At 51.1% G+C, this 18,172-nt stretch overlaps 1 protein-coding gene across 1 annotated transcript in view; it reads left to right on the top strand.

Moving 5' to 3' along the window:
• LOC140680874 (uncharacterized) overlaps nucleotides 1-18,172 on the top strand; it is a 989,054-nt gene that overhangs the window by 349,825 nt on the left and 621,057 nt on the right. The window contains 2 exon segments of the mRNA XM_072919755.1: nucleotides 799-981; nucleotides 1,066-1,179. Of these exon segments, the coding sequence (XP_072775856.1) occupies nucleotides 799-981; nucleotides 1,066-1,179 (297 nt within the window).

Raw genomic sequence — 18,172 nt, 5'->3', positions numbered from 1 at the left:
CTGGACTGGGGGGAGACTGGACAGGGGGACCCTTGTACTGCAAAACCCCCCCAGCATCCCTAAGCAGGACCCTGGAGAAGGAGGATCCCCAGGACCCTCGAGGATCCCCAGCAGCCCTGAGACAGGGGACACCAGAACCCCAGAGAAATGAGACTGGAAATGGGACACTCCTGGTGGCTTTTTTTTATTAACTCGTGATTTTTGGAGTTTTTTATGGACACCTGGAGACTTCTGGAAATGGATTTGGGCAGGAGGAATCCCCGACCCAAGGCATTCACACCTTGTTTTTCCCCACACCAGGATTTCCCACTCCCAAACTTTCGCTGCATGGAGGAGGAGGCTGCGAGGAAGATGGCCCAGGACACCCAGGCAGGTGGGGAGGAAGTCAGTGCCCCTTTCCCCTCTCTCCTGCTCCATCTCCCAGCCCAGCACAGCCCCGGCTGCAGGACAGCCCCGCTGCCGGTGCCCTCCTGCCGGGGATGCACTGGGGGGATCTCCTTGTCCTTCCCTGTGGCATGGAGGCAAATCCCTTCCTCTCCTTGTCCTTCCTCCCCCAGAGCAGGAGCTGAGGATGGAGAGCAGGGAGGACAAATTCCCCCAGCAGAACATCATGGAAGAGGCCATTTTGAGCAGCTCCACAGCGCAAGAATCCAACAGGGAAGAAAAGCCCCGGAGATCCCACACAAGGAGGGGCTGGAAACCCAGCCCAGGGTGCTCTGAGGAGGAAAGGCCCACTCTGGGTCAGGAAGGTGGGCAGAGCTTCAGCCAGAGCTTGGAGGTGGTGGTCCCTGAACAGCATCATGATGGGGAGAAGCCCTACAAGTGCTTGGAGTGTGGGAAGAGCTTCAGGCATAGCAAAAGTCTGAAACGACATCAGATGATCCACACCGGGGAATGCCCCTACGAGTGTGGGGAGTGTGGGAAGGGCTTCAGATGGAGCTCCCACCTCATCATCCACCAACGCATCCACACTGGGGAGAGGCCCTACGAGTGTCCTGAGTGTCAGAAGAGGTTTCACACCGGCTCCCATCTCCTTGAACATCAGCGGATTCACACAGATGAGAGGCCCTTCCGCTGCCCTGAATGCGGGAAGGGCTTCAAGCAAAACTCCCACCTTGTCAGGCACCGGCGCATCCACACTGAGGAGAGGCCCTACATATGCCCCACATGTGGGAAGAGGTTTCAGAGCAGCTCAAATCTCCTCCTGCATGAGCAGGTCCACACTGAGGAGAGGCCCTTCCTCTGCTCTGACTGTGGGAAGGGGTTCAAGCAAAACTCCACCCTTGTAAGGCACCGGCGCATCCACACCGGGGAGAGGCCCTACGAGTGTCCCCGGTGTGGGAAGAGCTTCTCAGACCGCTCATTCTTTACCCGGCACCAGCGGAGGCACTGGTAAGGGAAGCCCTGCGAGAACCCCGCCTGCAGGAAGAGCTTCGTGCGCTGCTCCAGCTCCATCCCCATCAGAGGACCCGCCCTGGTCAGAGCCCTGGTGACCCACATGCCCTGTGATACACAGAGGGAAGTGGCTGCTGTTCCTTTTATTTTGCCTCTTATTATCTTTTATCTTCCTCCCTCCAAAGCACAGAAAATTGGGGTTAAACTCAACAAATTCATCAAAAGCATCTAAAGCCTCACATTTTACTTGTGTTTTGAGGAATCTTGGGTTCCAGGAGATATCTGTGAGGATATGGGGGAGTTTGGGGACTATTTGGTTTAGTTGTCTTTATTTCTTGGCACTCCAAAAGATGAGGGGGACTGATCTGTCTGCTCAAATCCACTCAGTGCCACTAAAAACTGCTGAATTGCACCCCAAAATTACTCGATTCCGCTGCCTCTCAGGGTGAAATTGGGTTGGAAGGGGATTGGGCAAAGTGGGATGCAAATCAGGAGGGTGAGATGAGCATTGGGTGGGGCGGGATGGGTGGGATGGGGATTGGGAGGTGTGAAATGGGGGAAGTACAGCTTGGGAAGGGGTCTTGATGTCCAGGAGGGGTCACATGGGTAGAGGTTGGCATTTGGGAGGTGGGGTGGGGTCTGGAATGAGACAGACAAAGTTTGGGGGTGATTAAGATAGGGGGAGCCCATTACTGAGTGAGTGTTTGAATAGTCTACATTCATGAGGAGATGCTGGGGTATCTCACACTCCTGAGGCAGTTTTGGGGCACTCCTCAGCTCTTGGGGGCTTCCTGAGAGCAGCTCCATGGAGCCCCATGGCCAGGGGTGGTTGCCACGGGCCTGAACTCAGAGCTGTGCCAGAGTCCATTGCCTCAGTGCTGAGAGCAGAGAAATTATGAATGGCCCCAGACATCTCCAGTGTGTGTGTGTGGAGGCCTGTGAGCTTACTGGGGAGAGGGCAAAAGCAATCCCCTGGAGAAATGCATCGTAGGGTCTGGGCATTCCTCACAGCTCAGGGTGAGGACAGAAGCTTCCCCCATGGAGCTCTGCAGCACTGTGTTAATTTGTCCCAGTTCTGTCCCCATTGACCCATTGGCCTTTCCTACCCCTTTTACCCTGATATGTTCATGTTCTAGCAAGTTCTCCCTTCCCTATTTTCCCATTGGTTTATGTGCTCACATATCAACCCTGCCATTCCCTATTAGTCCCTTTCCCTGTGTACCACCCCTAAACCCTGAGATCCCTGACGCTCTCCTTCACCCCCTCTTTTCCCATATTTACACCCTAAACCCTCCTTTGTCTTTGTCTTTAACCCCCAGAGCCCTGGAGCGTCAGACCCCGATAAACCCTCGTTGGAGCTCCATGCCTGGGCCCTCCCGTGTCCTCACTGCCGAGCTGCTCCGTGTGTGTGTGTGTGTGCTGGGCTCCCGTGGCTCTGCCCGTTAGCACAAAACACTCCCAGGGAAAGTTGTGCCGCCACCACCACAGACTGACAGTGTCCCTGGGGACCAAGAGGCCACTGTGACACTGTGGGACCAAGGAGAGCATTGCTGCCCTGCCAGGCCTCATGGAACCAAGGATCCACTGTGACACTGCAGGGCCTTGGGGACCACGGTGACATTGTGACACTGCAGGGCACAAGGATCCAAGGGACTTTGTGACACCAAGGGGTCCCATGGAACCAAAGGGACATTGTGACACTGGGAGGCCTCATGGAGTCATGGAGACCACTGGGACACTCTGGGACCTCATGGAACCCTGGTGACACCAAGCTGGCTGGGAATGTTGATCTGCTGGAGGGTAGGAGGGCTCTGCAGAGGTCCCAAATCCATCAAGGTGAGGTTTAACAAGTCCAAGTGCCGGGTCCTGCACTTTGGCCACAACAACCCCTGCAGCGCCACAGGCTGGGGACAGAGGGGATGGACAGCAGCCAGGCAGAAAGGGACCTGCAGGGACTGATGGACAGCAGGCTGGACATGAGCCAGCCGTGTGCCCAGGTGGCCAAGAAGGCCAATGGCTCCTGGCCTGGATCAGGAATGGTGTGGCCAGCAGGAGCAGCGCTGCTGTGCCAGCACTGATCTGCCCCAGCTCTGCACACAGACATTGCTGCTGCAGCTCCAGAGAAGGCAACAAAAGGGCATATCTGCAGAAAACTCTGCTGGGAAATCCTTTAGTTCCTTGAAAGCCACCGAGAGCGCAGCCCCTCCTTGACACAGTCTGTGGGCACAGGGAAGGTGAAGAGAAACAAAAGGATAAATGGCACAATGACATCTCTTTCTAATGTGGAAAACATTAAAATGTAAAACAAAGAAAAAGAACCTTCAAAACTAAACCAACAAGAAGTATCAAAGATGACTTTTATTACAAGTGATTTGTAGAAATTGGCCAGCAGTTTAATGTTTCTGAAAGCATCCAGTCATCAGTCTCCACACTGCAGCCTTGAGCTCCTGGTTCCTCAGGCTGTAGATGAGGGGGTTCAGGGCTGGAGGCACCACTGAGTACAAAACTGACAGGGCCAGATCCAGGGATGGGGAGGACATCGAGGGGGGCTTCAGGTGAGCAAATACTACAGTTGTGAGGAACAGAGAGACCACAGCCAGGTGAGGGAGGCAGGTGGAAAAGGTTTTGTGCCGTCCCTGCTCAGAGGGGATCCTCAGCACAGCCCTGAAGATCTGCACATAGGAGAAAACTATGAACACAAAACAACAAAATGCTAAAAATATAGAAAATGCAAGAAACCCAAGTTCTCTGAGATAGGATTTGGAGCAGGAGATCTTGAGGATCTGTGGGATTTCACAGAAGAACTGGCCCAGGGCATTGCCATGGCACAGGGGCAGGGAAAATGTATTGGCTGTTTGCAGCAGAGCATTGAGAAAGGCACTGGCCCAGGCAGCTGCTGCCATGTGGGCACAAGCTCTGCTGCCCAGGAGGGTCCCGTAGTGCAGGGGTTTGCAGATGGACACGTAGCGGTCGTAGCACATGATGGTCAGCAGGAAATACTCTGCTGAGATGAAGATGACAAAGAAAAAGAGCTGTGCAGCACATGCTGTGTAGGAGATGGTGCTGGTGTCCCAGAGGGAATTGTGCATGGCTTTGGGGACAGTGGTGCAGATGGAGCCCAGGTCGCTGAGGGCCAGGTTGAGCAGGAAGAAGAACATGGGCGTGTGCAGGTGGTGGCCGCAGGCTACGGCGCTGATGATGAGGCCGTTGCCCAGGAGGGCAGCCAGGGAGATGCCCAGGAAGAGGCAGAAGTGCAGGAGCTGCAGCTGCCGCGTGTCTGCCAGTGCCAGCAGGAGGAAGTGGCTGATGGAGCTGCTGTTGGACATTTGCTGTGGCTGCACATGGACACCTGGTCATGGAGAAAGGACAGGGACAAGTCAGGAGAGGCTGCTCAGAGCCAAACCTGGGCCATTCCCTGCAGCCTGTCCTGCTGGGACTCACCCACCCTTGTTCCTGCTCTGGGAAAACCTTCACCCAGGTCCCTGCCTGCGCTCCAGCTGTGCTGGCTGAGTGTGCCAGGAGCAGCCAGGCCTGTGTGTGGGGGCTCTCGAGGAGCCATCCCTGCCCTGCTGCCCTGGGTTTGTGGCCATGTGGCAGAGGGACAAGGCTGGATATTCAGGATTTGTCAGGGTAATCACTGCAGAAAGGCTTGGATACCATCTGCACTCAGACTTCAAAAGGAAATAGATGGCAGGAGTTGGTTTTAGGAATTGTTTTCCTACCCACAAACCATTCCTGGCCCACTGAGGTCAGAAATCCCCAGCATTCCTGCTGCACCCAGAGTTTGCCAATGAGAGATGTGAGAGGCAAAGGATTCCCTGTGGCTGAGGGCAGGTGAGGGGCTGGATGGGCTTGTTCCCCTCAGCACTGCTCTGTTCGGCCCCCTCTGCTTCCCTGAGCATCTCCCTGGGCCTGGACATTCCCTCCTGAGAGGTGCCTTGTCCCTGCCAGCGCTCACAGAGCCCATCCCACCCTGTGTGCCCTCGGCCCGGCCCTACAGAAACCTGCCTGTGTGCAGGGCCCTGGCTGGGGCAGGCTCTGTGTGCAGCTGGGCAAGGGCAGCTCAGGAGAGCCCTGCTGGGCCCTGCAGAGGTGATGCTGCTGCTGTCCAGGGCTGAGGAGTGGCTGAAGGCCCTTTGGGAGGCTCCCAGCAGAGAGACTGACCACCCAAAGTCACAGTTCTGGAGTCTCTGTAAATGTTCAAACATTCCTTTGATGATCCTGTGTGTCCCTTTCAACTCAGAATGTTCTTTGATTCTGGGATTACAATTCCTGTTCTGCTTCTCTCATCCCCCTGTTGTTTATAATCAAAAGAGAAAAAAACCCTTGCAAGAGTCTTAGAACAGTAAAGTGAAAACCAAACCTTTATTGGAAGATTCCAGGTGGCCCTGCAGGAATGGGGCACACCCAGCCCCTGATTTCAACAAGGTAATAAGGTTGATTAATTAGGATATTTAACAGGAATATCCTGTAGGAGATTCAGTTGCCCCAGTTACACACCCCTGGCTCAACCCATTGGAGTAGGTCCAAGGGCTTCTTTTTCCCAGTTTTATTTATGACTGCTTACATTGTTGTGAAAAACCAAAATATTCTCTTGTAGGCACTCTTCCTGATAATAAGACTATACAATATTTCGGGAATGTATTTAGACAGTCACCTTATTGTTCTAAAATCTAAGAGATAGGTAGGAAACATACTAGAGTCACTTAAGGATTACAGTAAAATAAGAACATAATAGTAGTTTAATAGAGTTAATTAATTAATAGAGTTAAGTAAGTATTATACTTTTATAACTATATAATAGTAATTTATAGAGCTACAGATATCTGAAAAATGTATAAAAGGCAAAATACTTTTCGTCATCACCCCAAATTTCCCATCCTGCTCCAAGCAGGAAATTGAAAGCACTCTCAGGAAATCTCCTGACCTTTACAGCAATCCCAGGCTTACCTTCTTTGGGAAGTGCCCTCCGGAGCTGTGCCCAGGCTGGTCTGGAGCTGGGAGCAGCCCTGCCCCACCCAGCCCCTCTCAGCAGCAGCACCTGCCCTGCTCAGGGTGGCTCCTTCCCCCCACAGCTCCTGGCCAGCGCTGGGAGCAGCTCCAGGGCCGGCTGAGAGCTGTCCCTGGCAGGCAGCAGAGTCCTGGCCCAGCACAGCGCCCTGGGCTGCAGGACCCTGCTCTGCAGGACAGCCCTGGGCACCCCTGGCTGCTCTGCACAGGAGATGAGCAGAGAATGCATTCACAGGGTCTGTGGGCATTGGGATGTTCCAGTTTTAGGAGATCACTCCAGGAGCTGCAGCTGCATTGTCCTGCAGCCAGAGGTTCCTGTGCCAAGGGCTGGCAGTGATTCTGCCCCAGGCACTTCTCAGCCCCTTCCCAGCCCTGACTGATTGAAGCTCTCTGTGCCTCTGTGCTGTGCCCGGGCTGGCTGCAGGCAGTGCCCCAGCCCTGCTGGGCTGGGAGAAGAGCTGCTCAGCAAGAGAAATGTGCTTTTGAAGCTCTGCTTGGTTACCAGGATCACCCTCTGTGCCAGGAGCCCGGCCCAGCTCAGCAGCACAGACACAGCACAAGGACTTTAATGACCCTCTGGGGCTTTGTGCTCAGGCCCTGAACATCAGGCCCTGAGAGGGAGCTGCAGAAACCTCTCCAGAACTCCAAGTCACAATCCAACTCCAAAGTTTCTTGGACTTTTAATGGGTCCCACTGAGGGACACGACTGAGAAAGTGTCCCCAGGCCCCAGGCAGAGCAGAGAACTGGAGGCACTGATGACAGGTGGGGACAAAGAGAAGCCAAGTCTTGGTGCCCTGGGGCACAGCAGGGTCTGTGCCACCAAGGGCTGTGAGGAGACACCTTGTCCTGAGGCCCTGGGGCCTCCTGGCACAGCCCCAGCCAGGCTGGGCACTGTCACCCCCTGGTCCTGCCCTCAGCATCCCCCCCTAGCCCACATCCCAGTGGCCTCAAGGATCTGCTGGAAGGAGTCCCTGGGGAGCCTTGGTCAGGAATGGCCCTGGGGGTTCCTTCATGCTCCCAGGGACTGCAGGTTTTTCAAAGGACTTTGGGCTTTGGCTTTTGCCTTGCAGTCTCTGAGAGGTTTGTTCAATCCTGGCCTCCAATTATCTGCTGTAATTAGTCCCTGGAGAGGCTTTGTCAGGAACAACACTCATTGGGGCTCATTAATGCTTCAAGGTACTTCAGTTCTTTTAACGTACTTGGTGTTTCCCTTTTGATCCAGACTCTGTGTGAGGTTTGTGCAATCATGGCCCCAATTATCTGCTTTAATGAGTCCCTTTAAGAGCTTTGTACTGACACTCAGTGGGGCTCATTTATACTTTTAGATACTCAACTTTTTTCACCTACTTTGGATTTTCCTTTCCACACTGAGAGGTTTTTGTGCCATTTTGAGTCTCTGAGAGGTTTTTGTGCCATCCTGGTCTCCAGTTCTCTCCTCCAAAGAGTCCATAAGGAGCCTTTGTTGGGGATGGATCTCAGTGGGATCTATTAATGCATTGAGACATTTTGGGTGTTTGCTCTTGACTTTAACTCCTGGAAAGGTTTGTGCAATCTCCTTTCAGGCCCCGAGGTTCCAGGGCTCAGCTCCAAATGCACCACGGGGCTCATTAGGATCAAGCAAGTCCTAACAAACCATGGCTCTGCCTTGATTTCCCTCTGGTCTGGGGCAGTTCATCAGGAAGTTTCTGTAGTGGTTTTGGTTCACCATTTTGAGATTTCTTGGGCAATGCATCAATTAGTGTGGTGGGTTCAGTGATGTCTAATTACCAGTGCACTCACTAGAATATACTTACTCATTTCCTGCTGTGAGGTAGGATAAGGAGAAAGGTAAAGTGGGATCAAAACTTTAAAACAGCATAAAGAAAAGTTTATTAGCAGTAACTAAAAGAAAGAGTAATAAGAATCAGCACAAAACTTTCAGAACACTCTTCTTCTCGCCACAACTTTTTCTTCCTTATTGACAATGTAAGGAGACAAACCCTAAAATTTCAGTCAGTTTACCACCTCTAGAATAGTCCTTCTTCACTTCACTTAGGGTGAGGAGTCTCTTTTTCTTGCTATGGAGACTTCTCCATAAGGAAACAGTTCTCTTGTGGCTCTCAAGTTCCATGAATAGCAGCTACTCGGAAAAAGTGAAATAGTGAAATCTCTGCCATTTTTTCACAGCTTTTCCCACAGCTGTGTGTCATGGGCCATGTCAGCTTATGGGGTATTAGTTTAAAGATGAGTTGTTCAAGACCAGATGTTCTCTTCAACTGCTTCTGAAATCATCTCTGGGAACAGAGGTCTCTTCTTTCCCTGAGGGCACAGGGTCTCATCACTCTGCTCTCTTTCTCTGTTCAAACTTCTCATGGGATCACAGCTACTGCAACATTTGCTTACTTTAGCATGGAGGCCTTTACTGAAACAAGTCATCTCCCGGCACTTTTCAATGCCTTATAGGGAAAAAGAGAGTCTGATGTATCCATGACATCCTTCTCCATAGCTTTACCAGAGGATTTCAGCCCCAAGATCAAGGCATCTCCTCATCCCTCCCATCTGGGACTCAACTTCCTCTTCACTGACCTCAGTGTCTTCTGTGTGCCTGCCCTGTGTCCTTTTCTCTCGCTGGAGGGAGGATGGCAGCACTGCCAGAGTCAATATCTGCCCGGGGCCTGCAGATGGTTCCGTGAGCCCGGCCGAGCTCAGTGGCCAATTCTAATTTTGGCCATGGTTCCCGGACATGAAGACCAGTTCTTTTCCATAGGAATGAAGGAACAGAGCCCCACTGTTTTAGGGGCAAATGAGAGGTCACCACCAGAGGACAAAGCCAGCCAGAGCTGCCAGATTCTGTTCTTAGAGATACCCTTGAATATAGGAAATTTTTTAGGCAGAGTGTCAGTTTTGGCAAGGGGCATCAGAAAAGACAGACGGTTCTTTTCCATACAAAGGAGAGCAGGGAGCCCCATTGCTACAGGAGCTGATAAGAGGCAGGCATTGACATCCCAAGATCAGCCAGACCTGTCAGATGGTCCCTGGCAGGCCAAGCCAGCCAGACCTATTCCATGTTCCCTCGGATCCATGGGGCCCCACAGTGTCCCAATGGTCCCTCGCTTCCAGGAGGCCCTGAGGTGTCACAATGCCCCCTTGGTGACACCAGGCCCTGAAGGGTTGGAATGGTCTCCATGGTTCCATCAGGCCCCACAGAGTCATAATGGTCTCCGGGTCCATGAAGCCCCGCGGTGTCACCATGGCCCCTTGGTTCCATGGGCTCCAGTGGTGCCACAATGATCCCCTTGGTTCCATGAGGTGCCCACAGTGTCACAGTGATCTCCATGGGAAGGAAAGAACCGAGCCCCAGTGTGGCAGGGGCAGCCACCAGAGGCCAAGGCCAGCCAGGCTTGATGGTACTGGCTGATTTTGCCTGGGAGCAACCGTTGGCTATAGGGAATTTTAGAGGTGGAATCCCACTTTCAGACATGGACACCCGGAGTTGAATGATGGTTTTTTTTCCAAAGGAAGGAAAGCACAGAACACCAGTGTTTGAGTGGCAGATGAAAGGCTGCCATCAGAGGTCTACACCAGCCAGACCTCTTTGCCCTGGTAGCTTTTGTCTGAAAGCAACCTTTGGATATAGGGAATTTGGGAGGTGGAACCCCAAATTTGGCCATTTCTGTGTAGATAAGAAGGAGAGTTCTTTTCCATAGGAAGGAAAGCACAGAGACCATGTGTTTCAAAGGCAGAAGAAGAAAGAGGTGGCTCCTGGGAGGCTCAGCCAACAAGACCTGTTCTTCCTGGCATGTTTTGAATTGGAGGAATTTTTGGATACATGGAATTTGGGAGGAGGAATCTCAATTTTGACCACAGTGACCTTGAGAAGGACAAATATTTACATTGGAAGGAAAGCACCAAGCCCCAGTGTTTCAAAAGCAGATGAGATGCATCTCTCAAGAGGCCAAGGGCAGCCAGACCTGTCTGTCCTGGCAGCTTTCACTTGGGAGCATTCCTTGGATATACGGAGTTTTGGAGGAGGAATCCCAATTTTGGCCCTGGTTCCCTGGAGGAGAAGGACAGTTCTCTCCCATAGGAAGAAAAGCCCAGAGCCCCAGGGCTTCAGGGGCAGATGAGAAGCAGCCCTCGACATGCCAAGGTCAGCCGGACCTGTCAGGTGGTCCCCAGGAGGCCCAGCCAGCCAGACCTGTTCCATGTTCCCTTGGTTCCATGGACCCCACAGTGTCACAAGGATCTCCTTGGCTCCATGAGGCCCTGGAGTGTCACAATGTTCCCCTTGCTTCTGCAGTGTCACAATGGCCCCGTGCTTCCATGAGGCCTTGCAATGTCACAATGGCTTTGTGGTTCCACAGAGCCCTGATGTGTCACAATGGCCCCTGGGCTCCGTGTGCCCTCGCTGTGTCACAGCGGCTCCTCTGTGACACTGCGGCTGCACAAGGTCACCATGGACCCTTGGTTCCTTGGGGTCTCTGAGTTTCACATTGGTCTCCTTGATTCCATGAGGCAGCACAGTGTCACAATGGCCCCTTGGTTCCATGAGGTTCCCCAGTGTCACCGTGGTGTCCTTGGACCTGCATTGTCACAACTGACCTGTGGTAATCACATATCCTCTGAGCAGAGAGAGAGCTCTCCCAGGAATTTCCTGGGAAGCTGTGAGAAGCTGTGAGAAAGCTCAGAGAAAAGAATGAGAAACAATTCTTATCTTCACCTGCTGCACCTGTTGTTGTGCACATGTGGAATGTGTTATGGAGATTTGTTTACCAAAGGGTGATTTCTAAATTGGCCAATGGTGATGGTGTTTGGATTTCAATTCACCAGTCTGGTCTGTCTGTATCGGACTGCCTGCAAGAGCGATGAGTGTTTCTTAGCAGTATAGTATAGGATAATGTAATAAAGTGATTGATCAACCTTCTGGAATCATGGAGTCAGTGCTAATTATTACAGGCTGGGGACGCCCTGCTACGATAGTTATCTTAAGTCAATCTTCCCTTACCTCTGAATGCTGAACAGAATAGGCTTAACAGGCATAGCAGGAACACCAACCACTGTAGACCCAAAGAGCTGGCTGAGGAGTTGGGAGAAAACTTCCCCTGGTGTCATTTCCTCACAGTAGGTACCATTATTAAAGTAATTCCAAACACATACAGTTAGTGTGTGGTAGCCTCGAATCTGTGTGCCCACCGACCAGAGGAAATTAAAAATCCATAAATTCCTCACCATATTAACCCATCAAACAAATTGATTATCAGACAGTTTTGCCATAGTTATAGGATGGGAAAAATGTAGCCACAACCATGTGCCACCCAAACCAGGGTAAGCTAGACCACATGGTGACACCGAACAAGGTTTCTATATCCAGTGCAACAAAAAAAAATTATGTTACTCAAGAATTGTTATTCTTATTTCACCCTGTTTCTCTCAATGCCCTCAGGCTGCACATCGGGTGCCAAAACTGGTCTTGGTTTACAAGACAGGTGTCTGCCAGGGAAGGCAGCAAAAAGCCTCCTGTGGAATGGAGAATGTAAACCCCCTCCCTCCATATTATTAGAATCATGAAATCAAGGGGCTCTCAGGCAGGCAAAGATATGGGAATAGGAATGTCAGCTCTTTCCTAGTGTGTATAACTGTCCTAGTTTAGGGCAAATTTGGGGAAAACCCAGGAAATAAACCCCCACGGCCCCTCTCCACCCACCTGGTTCAGGGAAAAAATCCCTCTGAGAGAGAAATGGAAAAGAACCTGTTTATTCAACAACAAAGCACTCCCCAACACCAAAACAATTAACACAAGATGACAACAAGACTCTTTCACCCCTCTGAAGAGCTGAACAAATCCAGAAGGTCTTTCCTGGGAGTGGTCGCCCGGGTCTGGACGCTGGGGATGGCTGCTGCAGATCACCAAATGCAGGCTCCTGGTGTTCCTTGGTGTTTCCCAGATCCCAGTCCAGAGCAGGTTGAATGATATTCAGAAAGAGGAAAGGGAAGGAAAAAAAACAGTCCAGGGAAAGAATTGGACTGCTTAACTTAACTAGGAAGCAAAGCAAGAAAGCAAGAAAGCAGGCAAAGCAAGCAAGCCAAGCAAGCAAGCAAGCAAAGCAAAAGCCAGCCAGCCAGCCCTAGCCTTTTCTAGCTTTCCAGCAGACATGGGGGGAGGTGAACCAGATGATAACACAGCAAAACAAACCTTCACTTTCAGAGTCAGTTCTGAAAGCACAGAACATAATATCAAACGTAAACAGAACACAGGATTGGAGATACAAACACCATAACAGTCACCCTAGGACATTCCACCCCTTATCTCCATATCTTCAACATCATGTAAAAACTCCATCAAGTTAAAACTTGTATCTTTCACTCACTCATTTCCTTCTTTCTCATGTCTGTGTGTTTCATGCACAAACATTGGCAGTAACATTCAGCAAACAGTGATATTTGCACAATAGTTTCACCCCACAATCAGATCTCCCTGAGGTACACATCGTGTTGTTCCATCTCTCTGCATTATCCACCATGTACAACCTGGTCCCTGAGCAAAGACAATCCCACGAATGGGTTTGTCTGTACTCGAGGCAGGATTGATCCACACTGATTTCCCTAACAAACCTCTGACATGTGCCACTGGGACTTTATCTCCGTCTACTATATTCAGGGGCTCAGACTGGGCAGGACCTGCTCGATTGGTGGAACCTCGGCTGTTAACTAACCAGGTGGCCTTTGCTAAATGTTGCTCCCAATTTTTGAAAGATCCCCCACCCAATGCTTTTAAGGTGGTTTTTAACAGTCCATTGTACCTCTCCACTTTGCCTGCAGCTGGTGCATGGTAGGGGATGTGGTACACCCACTCAATGCCATGTTCCCTAGCCCAGGTGTTGATAAGGCTGTTCTTGAAATGAGTCCCATTGTCTGACTCAATCCTCTCAGGGGTACCATGCCTCCAAAGGACCTGCTTTTCAAGGCCCAGGATGGTGTTACGGGCTGTAGCATGAGACACAGGGTAGGTTTCCAACCATCCAGTGGTGGCTTCTACCATTGTGAGCACGTAGCGCTTGCCTTGGCGTGTCTGGGGCAGTGTGATGTAGTCAATCTGCCAGGCCTCCCCATACTTGTACTTGGACCACCGCCCACCATACCACAGGGGCTTCACCCGCTTGGCCTGTTTGATGGTAGCGCATGTCTCACAGTCATGGATAACCTGAGAAATACTGTCCATGGTTAGATCCACCCCTCGGTCTCGTGCCCACTTATAAGTGGCATCTCTACCCTGATGGCCTGAGGCATCATGGGCCCATCGTGCTAGGAACAACTCCCCCTTGTGTTCCCAATCGAGGTCTATCTTTGATACCCCTATCTTTGCAGCCTGATCTACGTGCTGATTGTTTTGCTGCTCTTCATTAGCTCTACTTCTGGGGACATGGGCATCTACATGGCGAACCTTCACAGGTAGCTTCTCTACCCGGGTAGCGATATCTTTCCACTCTTCAGCAGCCCAAATTGGTTTTCCTCTACGCTGCCAGTTAGCTTCTTTCCACCTCTCTAGCCACCCCCACAGAGCATTGGCTACCATCCATGAATCAGTGTAGAGGTAGAGCTTTGGCCACTTCTCCCTTTCTGCAATGTCTAGGGCCAGTTGAACGGCTTTGAGTTCAGCAAACTGGCTTGATCCACCTTCTCCTTCAGTGGCCTCTGCAACCCGTCGTGTGGGACTCCATACAGCTGCTTTCCACTTCCGATTCATCCCTACGATGCGACAGGAACCGTCAGTGAAGAGAGCATAGCGTGTTTCCTCTGCTGGCAGTTGGTTGTATGGTGGAGCTTCTTCAGCCCGTGTCACTGGTTCTTCTTCTTCATCTGCGACACCAAAACTTTCACCCTCGGGCCAATTTGTAATTACTTCCAAAATCCCAGGGCGATTCAGCTTACCAATATGGGCACGCTGCGTGATGAGAGCAATCCACTTGCTCCATGTAGCACTGGTGGCATGGTGGGTGGAGGGAACCTTTCCTCTGAACATCCACCCCAGCACCGGTAGTCGGGGTGCCAGGAGGAGTTGTGCTTCTGTGCCAATCACCTCTGAGGCGGCCTGGACTCCCTCGTAGGCGGCCAAGATTTCCTTCTCTGTTGGGGTGTAGTTGGCTTCAGACCCTCTGTAGCTCCGACTCCAAAATCCCAGTGGTCGGCCCCGAGTCTCATCAGGCACCTTCTGCCAAAGGCTCCAGGACAGACCATGGTTCCCAGCTGCAGAGTAGAGCACGTTCTTCACATCTGGTCCTGTCCTGACTGGGCCAAGAGCTACTGCATGAGCAATTTCCTGCTTTATCTGGGTGAAAGCTTGCTGCTGCTCAGGGCCCCAACAGAAATCATTCTTCTTGCGGGTGACCAGGTAGAGGGGACTCACGATCTGACTGTACTCAGGAATGTGCATTCTCCAAAAACCAATGGCGCCTAAGAAAGCTTGTGTCTCTTTCTTGTTGGTTGGTGGAGACATGGCTGTGATCTTGTTGATGACATCTGTAGGAATCTGACGCCGTCCATCTTGCCACTTCACTCCCAAGAACTGGATCTCTCGAGCAGGTCCCTTCACTTTACTCTTCTTGATGGCGAAACCAGCTTCCAGGAGGATTCGGATGATTTTCTCTCCTTTCTCAAACACTTCTGCTGCTGTGTTCCCCCACACAATGATATCATCAATATATTGTAGATGTTCTGGAGCCTCACCCTTTTCTAGTGCAGTCTGGATCAGCCCATGGCAGATGGTAGGACTGTGCTTCCACCCCTGGGGCAGTCGGTTCCAGGTATACTGCACTCCCCTCCAGGTAAAGGCAAACTGAGGCCTGCATTCTGCTGCCAGAGGAATGGAGAAAAATGCATTGGCAATATCAATAGTGGCGTACCACTTCGCTGCCTTGGACTCCAGCTCGTACTGGAGTTCCAGCATGTCTGGCACAGCAGCGCTCAGTGGTGGAGTCACTTCATTCAATGCACGGTAGTCCACAGTCAATCTCCATTCTCCTTCAGATTTACGCACAGGCCAAATGGGGCTGTTGAAGGGTGAGTGGGTTTTGCTGACCACCCCTTGGCTCTCCAGCTCTCGGATCATCTTATGGATGGGAACCACAGCATCTCGAGTTGTTCTGTACTGTCGACGATGCACTGTTGAAGTGGCAACTGGTACCTTTTGTTCTTCTCCCTTCAAAAGTCCTACTGTAGTTGGATTCTCAGACAGTCCAGGCAAGGTGTTCAGTTGCTGGATGCCCTCTGTCGCTACAGCTGCTATCCCAAATGCCCACCTGAGTCCCTTTGGGTCTTTAAAATATCCCCTTCGAAGGTAATCTATGCCCAAAATACATGGGGCCTCTGGGCCAGTCACAATAGGGTGTTTCTTCCACTCATTTCCTGTCAGACTTACATCAGCTTCCACCACAGTAAAGTCCTGAGATCCACCTGTCACACCGGCGATAGAGACAGATTCTGCCCCTACGTGTCTCGATGGAATTAATGTGCATTGTGCACCAGTATCGACCAAAGCCTTATATCTTTGTGGGTCCGATGTGCCAGGCCAGCGAATCCACACAGTCCAGAAAACACGGTTTTCCCTCGCCTCTACCTGGCTAGAGGCAGGGCCCCTCTAAGCCTGGTTATCCTTCTTGCCTTGGGCATATGTCTTAGAGGTTCCTTCAAGGGGATCAGACATGTCATCATCATCATCATGCCTGGCAGCTTGGCTACGGGCAACTGGAGCTGCTCTCCTTTTGGTGGCACTTCCTCTCTGAGTCTTACCTTCCTTCAATTCACGCACCCGTTGTGCCAGAGCACCAGTAGGTTTTCCGTCCCATTTCCTCATGTTTTCTCCGCAATCGCGCAGGAAGAACCACAGCTCAGTTCGTGGTGTGTACCTTCTCTCACCATCTGAGGAACGTCTACGTTGGATACCAGAACCTCTGATCTGTACTGCTGAGATTTGGAGAAGGTCCTCCTTTATCTCCTCCCTGAGTCTCTTATGATTCTCCTCTATCTTATCTTCTAATTTCTGCAGACGTGTTTCCACTGCTGCAATTCTGGCATGGGTTGGGCCATGTACAGCATCTGCATATGCTCGGAGTTTCCTTGCCATTTCGAGCACGGTCTCATCCCTCTCATCTTGCTTCATTATTGCTAAGGCAGAAGCGTAGTCATGTGGCCCAAGCCGTACAAGTTTTCGCCACATCACAGATGTACATGGTACCAAGTCTGGATTCCTAGTTGTTATTTCATCTGAGAAGATAATCTCTGCCACTGCCATTTCTCTCAGACGTTGGATCCCTTGTTCTATAGTCTTCCACTGGGTTTGCTGCATATAAAGATCATCTGCACACAGGTATCTTTGTGCTACACTTTCCAGAACTCGTGCCCAGAGGCTGTGAGGGTTAGCCCCCCTCATCATTCCTTGATCAATAACAGGATCATGTGACAGGGATCCCAAATGTCTTGCCTCAGTACCATCCAGAATTGTAGCCTCGCCTGCAGCATCCCAAAGACGGACCAACCAACTAATTACAGACTCATCAGGTCGTCGGGTATAATCCTTCCTCAGGCCACGAAGGTCCTTTAGGGAAAAGGACTCAGTATTGGCCTCTGATCTTGTACCAGTTGCTTTGACTTCTGATTTTATGTCAGCAGGCATTGAGGGTCCCTCTCCTGCATTATCATCATCATCGTCATCATCCACTGGTCGATTGGTCTTTTCTGTGCGCTTCCCACTTCTTGTGCTAGTAGCAACAGCCATAGGTTGAGGCTTGGCTGCTGAGTCTGGTTTAGCTGCTGGCTTTGAGCCGGGGGTGTTGGCTGCAGCCTGAGTGACTGGGATAGCTGCTGATTTATCTCCCTGCCCCCCTTCCTCTGTCTGCTGCCCTACAGTATCTAGCAGGGTGCGATAAGCATATGCCAGGGCCCAGCTCACTGCAATGATCTTTTTCTCCTTAGAGTTATCATAGCACTTCTCTTTCAAGTACTTCGCCACCTCAGCCGGATTCTGAATTTGTTCACTAGGAAAGTCCCAGGCTATAGGGTCAGAAAATTCCTTTAAAATTTGGCCCATCTCCTCCCATTTCCCACACCACTCAGGATTTCTCACACCTGGGTCTACTCCTGGGTCAGAGGTCTCATCAGCCCCTCTAGAAATCTCAGCCCTCATTCTAGAGAGACTGCAGACTGTATAGAGAAAGCTTACTAGATTAAACACCAGGAAGATGGTCTCCTTAACAGTCAGGGGAAACTGAACATTCTCTAATAGGGAGGTAACAAATTCAGAGGAGAAGAAGGAAAGCAAAGGCTGAAAAGCCTCATCCCCTACTTCCCCTCTAACAAACTGGCTGTACAACCATAACCATGAACCATACATTCCAGGAACAGACCTCAGCACCTTTATAAACCCTCTGGAAGCTATTACACCCAAGCACAGCACAATGGATATTCTGGTCAGTGCCCTTCTACTGCAAAACCTACGTATTAGGGACAATACCGGAGCTATTCCTGGATAAAAAAATAAACCTAGGGACCACAGGGGGATTAAGATCTGAAAAACCCCTAGGGACCAGAGACACATGCAGGCCTTCACCCCAAGAGACAATATTAATTCAAACAACATAACCAGTAACTGCTCCATACCCACACAAAATAATTGGAACAAAAATATGATTACAACAGGGTTTTTTCCACTCTCTCGAGCCCCACGTTGGGCGCCAAAATATTTGTCCTAGTTTAGGGCAAATTTGGGGAAAACCCAGGAAATAAACCCCCACG

Source organism: Taeniopygia guttata, chromosome 30 (assembly GCF_048771995.1).
Source record: "Taeniopygia guttata chromosome 30, bTaeGut7.mat, whole genome shotgun sequence".
Taxonomy (NCBI): Eukaryota; Metazoa; Chordata; class Aves; order Passeriformes; family Estrildidae; genus Taeniopygia; species Taeniopygia guttata.
The sequence above is the reverse complement of the archived record's forward strand: the minus strand, read 5'-3'. Positions and strand labels throughout refer to the sequence as shown.